General features: G+C 44.2%; 1 protein-coding gene across 2 annotated transcripts in view; it reads right to left on the bottom strand.

Annotated features, from left to right (window-relative positions):
* The window catches only part of LOC133141042 (serine/threonine-protein phosphatase 2B catalytic subunit gamma isoform-like), a 52,739-nt gene extending 44,489 nt beyond the window's left edge, over positions 1–8,250 (bottom strand). For both annotated transcript variants that reach the window (XM_061261409.1, XM_061261410.1), the window contains exon 1: positions 7,634–8,250. In XM_061261409.1, coding sequence (XP_061117393.1) covers positions 7,634–7,685 — 52 coding nt within the window. In that variant the 5' untranslated portion in view covers positions 7,686–8,250. The remainder of the gene's footprint in view (positions 1–7,633) is intronic.
* Between the last annotated feature and the right edge of the window lie 1,276 nt (positions 8,251–9,526).

Raw genomic sequence — 9,526 nt, 5'->3', positions numbered from 1 at the left:
ACAACTGTTACAGTTCTGAAAATACACCAACCTCTTCAAGTATCTAAACATTAATGTTAAGCAAAGCAGAAGGGAACATATGTAGTATTTATAAATTAGACTATTAAAAGTTTATCTTTATGTAGGAAACAAGTTTAAAGATACTCTAACACTGTAATAAATTAAAACTCTGGTAAAGTACGCATTCTCCACAATGATGCCAAAACAGAGATGACAAAGGGATGACTTTTTCTTTCTTTTTTTTAAAAGCCAGATTTTAGCATTAGCATCTTTAAAATCGATAGAATAGACATTTTGAATGGAAACCTGGCAATTAAGACTTTAAAAAAAATGTACAAATTGGATGTCAGAAATTTCCACTACTTTCAGATACTTTCATGATTTGCTTCTCCACAATATCACCCAATACGCCATCATCTGCAATAATTAAAAAATAATAAAAACCAATAAGTAACCAATGATGATGTTCAACACACTGTCCAGCCAACAACTGATCTAAATTTTGCAGGTGTGATTGTGAATGACGTCCCATAAAATGTGAGGCAATTAAGCATGTTCGCTTAACCACCAGCAAAATACTGGGAAAAAATAGCAATACAACCAAAGACTACAGCCTACCTATTAACCAATATCACAAGGAAAATGTAGACAAAATTCACTCTGTACTGGAAGACAATATCAGGCAATGCAAGAATGCATTACATGTGAAGTAAGGATCCTCCCATTTTCAACAAAATAAATTAGAACAGCCATCTAATCAGACATTGCCAACAGAATCGAGGTCAGATCATTCTTGGCATGGATGTCTACGCGGGAAAGGACTCTGAACTGGTTCAACTCTCCACATCTTGTATTTGGTATTGATCCTGATTAATCATCTACAGATTTCCAACACCTAGCTCATATTCATCTGCCTATTAATAGACCGATACGGCACACACTTTCTGCAACAAACACTTGTTCCTTTCATAAGACATGTGTGGTGGGTTCTGTACATCAGACAGGAGCAGGTTAGGCACATTATGGCGACACTCAGCAGAGCTTCAGTCTTCAGTGACGGCAGAGCTGGCCGCAAGTGTGCCTGCACTAACCTGGTGACTAGGCCCTGGGTCTCGGATGAAGAGAAGGCCAGTATGGCCAAGGCTCCAACTTTATCTCTCACTAGATCTCCACTCCCTCATGGCCATGACCATCTGACAGTGCTCAGAAAGCCCTCCTGAAATGACCATGAAAGGCCTATTCATCTCCTGTATCATCAGTACACTGAACTTGAGGCAAAAAAAAAACAAGGAGGCAAATCGGGCTGCAATGCAGGACACTCAGTGTTACTCACAAGCCTACCAAAACAAAAACACTTTCCCAAAAGCAAAAAAATGAAATTAAAAATAAAAATAAAATAAAAACTTTTTTTTTTTTTTTTTTTTTTTTTTAATCATAACCTTTTTTTCCCCCCACTGCTTCTTAAAACAGCCAAGAGGCTTCAGAGCTGAAAAGAACCGATTATCCACTTGACAATGTGGCCATGTCAAGTGATGAGTGCTCAACCATGGCCTGAGGTGATGCTGAAGTGAGGCATTAGCACACGGTAGGCTACATGCACGGCGCTAGAACATTCTATTCATCGTGTTGGACAACAGACAGAAACTTTTCTCCCTCCTCTTAGAGGCTGCCGCTTCCTCTTCGCTTCCTGTCTCCGAAGAGCGGCTGTGAATATAAATCAACTTATTAAGGCCATGGGCAGCACCGCGCCAAGGAAAGAGGGAGGCCACTCAACAACCACAACAAGTAATCTCCCCTGGACAGCGCCGCATTTGACGGCTGATTTAGCGGAGGCAGCGCTCCTCGTTCCTCTAGCAGCGACAGTGCGCTTTCCTCTGGGCACTATCTCTATAAGCAGGGGTGTCCACGCATCTTTCTCTTGGCTTCCGGGTGCTCATCGAGAGGTGGCCACTTGGTCAAGATACTGCAGCCAGTGTTATTTATTTGTTTTGGGGGTTTTTTCTGCAAAGCCTTCACAAAATGCATAATGTCATGTACTTAATTGTTTCCACCAACCGGTCGGTCGTGACTGAAGAAAATCTTCATTCACTGCAATGATGTAACTGTTCTTACACAAGCCTCACGCTAACCCCCAATTTCGTGCTAAAATGTTTTATTAAAGGAAACACTGACTCACAATACCACAACAAAGAGAGGTCCTCAAACAAACATGGCCCTTCCTTCTTTCTAAACAAGACAGAGAGCAGTGAACCACGCAGGGGCAACGTGGGACTGCCTGAAATAACCGGGTTCTTATACAGCAAGGCCGAATCCAGAACACCAACATGGTACATCTAAATCACAGAAACCGACACAGGGAACTCTTCAAGACTTACATTGCCCTTTGCCTCCAGCCTGCATACCTAAAGAATATTCAGATCCAGAGGAGAACATACTGTATGTCTTAATAACATCGAGAGGTAGAAATCTTCAAATGCACCTCAAGACATTTAGACATGAAACTACACATGTATGGGCAACAACAAACGGCAGCTGGACCCCTCAGCCAACATCAGATATTGTAGGCTGTATACGGACATAGCTACCACCTGAGGGGCAAATGCCATTTCAGCTGCAGCCCAGTATACATAAATAAATACTTATGTGCATGTGTTGATAGTATCAATTTCACCAACTGTCAGTTCAGTTTTGCTGACACCATCAAACCTCCACCGACACTTTCAGCCCACAGGGTAACAGGACCCTCTGTTATCATCATCAGATGCAGCCACAATCGCATACATTCGCCGAAAATAATCTCCTTTTAATGAGGATCGACCACAAAGCTCTTATCTCGGAGCTCGTAGCTCACTTGTTCCCAGCAGTGCATTCTACTGTAAAGTTTCAAAGTATGATGTTGAAGTTACTGAGCATCTTCACCCAGATCTGCTGGAACGGTGTCATCCAGAGTATTCACGGCTGCGTTGGGCAGCGTTAAAAACTATACAGCAAGGCTTTGATTCATCCATGGTGACTCGCACGCGAGAGAGCAAGTGACGCACGAAAAACTGCATTTGCAGATGAAGTGGAAGGGGTAAAAAAAAAAAAAAATGCCATGGATTATTTCTTAATCTTAATCTTAATCTGAAAAACAAACAAACAACATAAATGGATATTAGAGGAAACATGCTCTGGATCAGATTGCAGGATTAGTGGATTAACTGACGCTACAACTTTCATAAGTCACAACTGTCATTTCAGCGGTAATATCCAGTAGTGCTCTAATATGGAGTAATTTATTCAGGCCTAGTATAATCCTGCAATCTGACTGGTTATACTACCAAATGAGTGTGCATAGTTTACACTAAATGGATATAGGAAGTCTGCCTTGGGTTCTACAGACACTGCCCAACATAAAATGACAGCCCACTGAATCTGAAGTGAATGTATGCCTGCTCAGCTCATTTCCTCTCACAGGAGCTGAATGGTGACAGAGGTAATTAACAGTGGTTCTCAGGCCTAAAGGCTGTGTTCTTCACCAAAACTGTAATTATTTCTGAAAATGATATTCCGTAAAAGTGAGACCAAAGTCATGAAATACGGATTCACGATTTTGCCAAGATCTTTTTTTATTTAAAAAAAAAAGAATTTTTTTAAATGTATTATATCGCAAGAAAACGCTGTCCAAAAAACAGCTTTTCACACTCAGGGACACACTGAAAGAATCTGTAACCTACTTTCAATTTGTGCTTTTCGGCTGCCAGCACCAAAAGCTGTAGGAGGAGTGTGAGAGACTTCACGCACGGCTCTAGAGCTGTGGTCCGCACATCGCTGCTGGAGTTTGATTCTCCCTGCCGAAAAGTTCCTCAGAAACCTACGACACCGCAACCCCAGATAAAGATTCAGCAGCCTGGACTGGAACGGACGGCCTTACCGCAAAACTGCAGCCTTGTGCAGAGCTCCATCAAGGCATGCAGACAGTTATCACCACTTGATGCTGTCTTTGCCCTGTGCGTTATCGGGGGGAACTTTGAGAGTGCTCCTTTGGGTTGCTACAAAGTGGAAACATGACCCCCCCACCTTCCGAATGTTTGCATTTGGCGAGTGGAATTGACAAAAAAAACCACAATGTTGAGCACTGAGGCTGGGATAGAAACCTTCAGAGATACCAAGATGGAATGGTGGCTGTTACTGGTGCAACTGTCAATTCGAACCCGGTCAGGGCCATCTCAAGTACCCTCGTCCCGTTCTGGAAGAGCTCACTGGCCCTCCTACCCTTATCTGCTTGTTATCTCCTTCCCAACCAGTGTTGTTTTGTTGCCTACACCAACAGCACATCAACCTCTCCTTACGCCCAAAATACAAATATCTACCCTTTACTTGTTGACAGCAGCACAGCCGCCAGTATGTAATCGATCCCTCCGCCAGAGTGATCCACATGACAGGGCAGGTGAGGGTGCCAGAATAGCTTGCCAATGGTGACAAGAACCCAACAGTGCCATTCTGTCCCCCTCGCAAAAGTGTTGCTGTAGGGATCGCAATACCAAAATGGAACAGGTTCGTGCACGTCACCAGACCCTGTACGTGTCAGGCTTTGCCTGTTCAACACAGCACTGCACCACTCAATAGTCGGGAGTCGATCAGGGCGATGAATCGGCTCAGTCCCGGAGACTTAACACTGGACAGAGCAAAGTCTCAGTCCGGCTGGATTCACCTCAGACAGCAGAGGGGTCCTCTGTTCCTGGACCATCACAGTACTGCTAAACCTGCACTCTACACTGCCCGCCACTAACTCATTTTAAGGAGATTTTCCTTCATTTGCCAACATGACATTCACAAACAGGCCTCTGTTTACTGACGATTCTGACATCTTGTTCTGTGCCCAGCAGGGCGAGATCTGTGTGGGGAGAGAGGGTGGTAACAACAGACTGAGCAGGGAACTGCCTACAGCCCAGCAGCCCGGTGTGATCAGGAGGCAGCAGGGGTGTGTTTCTGCCCCCGTGCAGCAGCGGTCCCCTCCTCCTCCTCCTCCTCCTCCCCCGCATCCTCCGCATCCTCCCCCTCCTCCCCCACCTCCACCTCCTCCCCCACCTCCACCTCCTCCTCCACCTCCGTCTCCCGCTGACCCACACCACCTGTAAACAGCCCTCTCCACAGAGGCAGCGCTGCAGCTCGCTCTACGCAGGAGACTGATCCGCGGACACGCACCGGGGGAACACTCTCCGTTCAGTCACTCAGCGCTTGCTTTATCCGCGCCATTAATTATTAATTAGAGCGCGAGCGACTTCTCGAGCGGCGGGAGATCTTCGGGGGAGGGGGCCGGAGTCGGGCTGGAGGCGGTCCCCCGCGGGCGCAGCCAAAGGCGTGACAAAAGGCCCTCGGTTATCAGCACGGTCTCTCCCCCCCCCCCAACAGTTCCACGAGTACGCAGGACCCAAGCGCCGCCAGATGAGCCTGTATAAAGCAGACCTCTGATGCTGCTCCTCCCTGCCTGCTCCTGTAAGTAATGATCCGATTACAGCCGCACACGAATCCGGCTGTACTCTGACTCATGTCGTGTCAAACGAGCGTCTCCCAGGGACGCACGAGTACCCCAGGACGAGGGACTTTCCCAGACGTCAATACGAGGTCCTGGGACACGAGAATGGGAACTTTAATGCAGACCAAATGTGCACACATGCTTTCTGAGAGAGGAATGGACTCTGCCTGGCTGAAATCGGCTTTGTCATTCAGTCCAACCCAGTTTGTGCGTGCTTTTTCCACGGGGAGCAATGCACTCTGGCAGCTATATTAAATTAGAGGGATATATTAACAGTTGTGTGTTTCACTTCACAAGTGTCACCTCTCCGCACCATGCATGTGAACAGTCACAGTGCTCGGTGGGCCCGTCTCACTCCCAGCGGACACAGCGAGAGTTTGCAAACATCAGAGGAAAACAGAAATTCTCCTGGCTCTCCTCGGCTGGTCAGGAGCCAAGGGTGTCAACCTGCACATGCCAACAGAATTCCCTGCAGTCATGGCCCAGCACGGAGCAGAGGCACAGGTCTGCGGGAGGGATCCTGCAGTTCCCATAAACCACTGGGGCATGGCGATCAAATGCGGGCGCCATAAAGAAGATGAAGGTCGAGGAAAATACAAAGTGTCAGTCTTGACGCAGCAATTCAAACTTTTCAGCCCACAGATTTACACTTAAGGGCTGAGTCAGTCGCGCAGGCTCCTGCATTTCAGACGGTATCCCATCCTCGAGGATTAAGTGAACCTTTGTTTAGCTTGTCACCATACAGACCGTATACACACAAAACGCGAGTAAGTCTGGAAACGTCTTTGAAACATATTTAATTCCACAATCTATAATCTCGCTGTTCTGCAAATAGCAGCACCCCAAACACCGCGAAAACGTGCGTTAATCGTTAAACGTCGTTTCATTTGTAACAAATCCAAACCCCAAAACACACTGTTGTCTGGGATTTGGACGGCGTTAGGACAAAAGGTAGACCACCTAAGGTTTAAGCCAGAATACCATCACCTTGCCATGAGTGACGTTCTGGTGGAAAATTATTCAATGTTACAATAAACAGTCTGCTACAACCAGCATGAGGATATCATCACCTGATACATAACCTTTTCAAGCCACTGTTTTAAGTTCTGTTAAAGTTAACCTAAAATACACCCACCCAATTGTAGCTCGTCCATCCAGAAAGCATAGACATGAACTATACTTTAGACAAGCTTGCGAGCAGTCTCGGCAAGCGTTGCGACTCAGCTACCTATGTAGTTACTGGGACTGCAGGTGGCAGTGAATCACAATAGGAATGACAACCAACCGAGTTAATCCATCAGAAAACAGAATATTTAACGTTAGCTAATGTTATCTACGTGAGCCGCAAGCTATATTGTTGCCTACGACTAGGCAAATGCCGAATTGACTGTTTGAACGGCATTTAGCCAAGGTGTAAATACCATGTGCAATCGAAATAGGTGCAAGCCATACCACACATTGCAAATAGGTTATCAGATTTGCAATGGGTAAATTACGCTAGAGAACATAACCAGGAATGGTAAATTCAATTAGCTAGCTAAGACAAAAAAACAATGAGTAGTTGGCCAACAGTTTAAATGAACCAGCTTAATCCAAGTTACCAAAATGCAAGCTGGCTAGAAAAATAGCTATGTTATCCAGTTACACTCGGCTACAGTAAGGGATTTAATGTTAGCTAACAGTTAGTCAACATGCATCAATGCAGTAACTACCTGATTAGCTAGCTGACACACCAAATTATGTTGCATATGTTGCATTGTTCAACGTGTAACGTTAGCTTTACCTACGTTACAAGATTACAGATAAAATGAACGATGGTAACCATCTAATGTACCTGGCCGTTTAAGCTTGTTAGCCACCTGTCAAATTATTTCGTTGGAAAATTAACGAGTTACAATGGTAACGTTATGGGACAATCTGAAACTTCCAGTCCAGTGTTACCGTTAAAAGCAGTCAAGTTTACAAACATCAATTTCATTATTCAACTTGTTAGTTTGGAAAACAACGGCAAGTGCTGGGGTGAACCAAAGTCGAAGCTTAGCTAGCCAACTACCCAACATTACTTCGCTGTAACTCTGACATTACGGACCGACTGACATACAGAATTAATCTTACCTTTAATAAGCCGCTCGGTGGTGGATTGTTTATTCTGGTCTTTCCCCGACATATTCGTTTCACCTCGCCTCACCTCAGGATTTAAAATGTGATGAATTCCTCTGTGCCGTTTGCTAGCCAATGAGGTACTTTTTAAAATCTACCTAGCTAGCTAGCGACCCCCGAATTCAAAACCAGCAAGGCAGGACAGCCCAAAATGGGAGTTCCTGCTAGCTAGCTAGGTTAGAAGGTAAAAACCCAGGAGGGGAAGGGGAAAGGGGGAGATCGCTTTATCGGCGAAATAATTTTATATGTAGTTAGATAGGTAGCTAACCAACTAGTTCCAGTCTCTGACTTCTTCGTTGGGTGTCCAGCTGTTGTCAGGATCTGTCACAAATTAGCTAGCTAGCTAACCAAGTCAACAAACTAAAATAAACAGAACCCGAGAATAAATAAAAAAAGGTTTTACAAATTAGAATGAGCACTTTTCCAAGGCAGAATGTTATTTAAATGTCACAGTTTTTCTTTTCCGCTTATACTTCAAATATTTGCTGCTTTCGGGCCCTTGTTTTATATTTTCCCCCCTTCTATCTCGCTAGCTAGCTATGTCTTCTGGTCTCTCTCAGTGTTCTCGCGGATTAAACTCACTAATCCACCAGACCACAAACGGATTTCCTACAATATGGCAGTGTTGAGTCGCCATACGCAGAGACTTATGGGTAACGTAGTATGTACAATTAACTACAACCTCAATAAATGCACAGTATCTGCACATTCCCTCAAGAAGTCCAACGTTTCCCTTTTTCTCTTCAGCCGTTTAGGAAATGTAGTTTCAAACCACGCCGCCTGCGAGAGCATGCCTCATTTTTACGGTGATGTACAACCAGTTTTTGTTTGTCTATGCTGCATAACAAAGCGTTTTAAATGCTGTGATTTTAGGTTAGTCACTGGCCATACAGCATTAAACAAAATATGTTTTCCTTCGGTAATACAAGTAACTCAGTTATTGGTAACAACTCTTGAGTGCCTTTGCACACCTCGTCACCTTCGTGCCTCACAATGTTGGAAGATTATCAACTATTATTGGCTAGTAACCTTTTAAATATCAAACACAAAAACAATGTAATTTTCAATAGTAGCAACTTCTGACATCTTGGTGTGTATATCGTACACATGTAATATATAAATCTAAAATATTTTAACAGTTAAATCAAATTGGAACATATTGTAAGATATTACAGATTTTTCTTTATCCATTTTGTATTATTATTCATACAAAAATATAGCAGTATTTAGTGACACACACCAATAATCTTTTTGCTTATTACAAATGTAGATTGCAATCTGTACAATATGATAATATCAATGATGATGGTCCTTAATCTCTGTTGCCAAATATATTAATGGAGAAGTACACCCAAAGCATTTGAACATAGCAATCAGCGAACACCCAAGAAGAACAGTCTTCATGTTAATGTAATTCCTGTGTATGCCAGAAATCTTCTGAGGGTCAATAGCACAGGGGCATCAATTGTACAGCACTTTGGATAAATATAAATGCCAACCTTTTACCATTTACATAACTGCAGAAACAACCGACAGCAAGCATCCTCCTTGCTCAATTTGTGCCTGTTCATCCGCAGGCATACAGTACATACACACATGTGCGTCGCCAGCATCATGAGAATGGCTGCCGTGATCGGTATTGATGTCATTATGAAAACATTCCAGGCCTCACACTGCCCACAAAAGTAAATAGGTTGGATTCAATGTGTGCGAACATGCGTTAGCACGCATGCTTTGCATTCCAGGCACAGTTAATGTGTGTGGGGGGGGGGGGGGGGGGGGAACACTACTTCCAAGACTAAAACAGCATGTATGTACCTGAATTATCAACTTCTTTTGTTATGAGAG

The sequence above is a fragment of the Conger conger genome, chromosome 11, assembly GCF_963514075.1.
Source record: "Conger conger chromosome 11, fConCon1.1, whole genome shotgun sequence".
In the NCBI taxonomy this organism is placed as follows: Eukaryota; Metazoa; Chordata; class Actinopteri; order Anguilliformes; family Congridae; genus Conger; species Conger conger.
The sequence above is the reverse complement of the archived record's forward strand: the minus strand, read 5'-3'. Positions and strand labels throughout refer to the sequence as shown.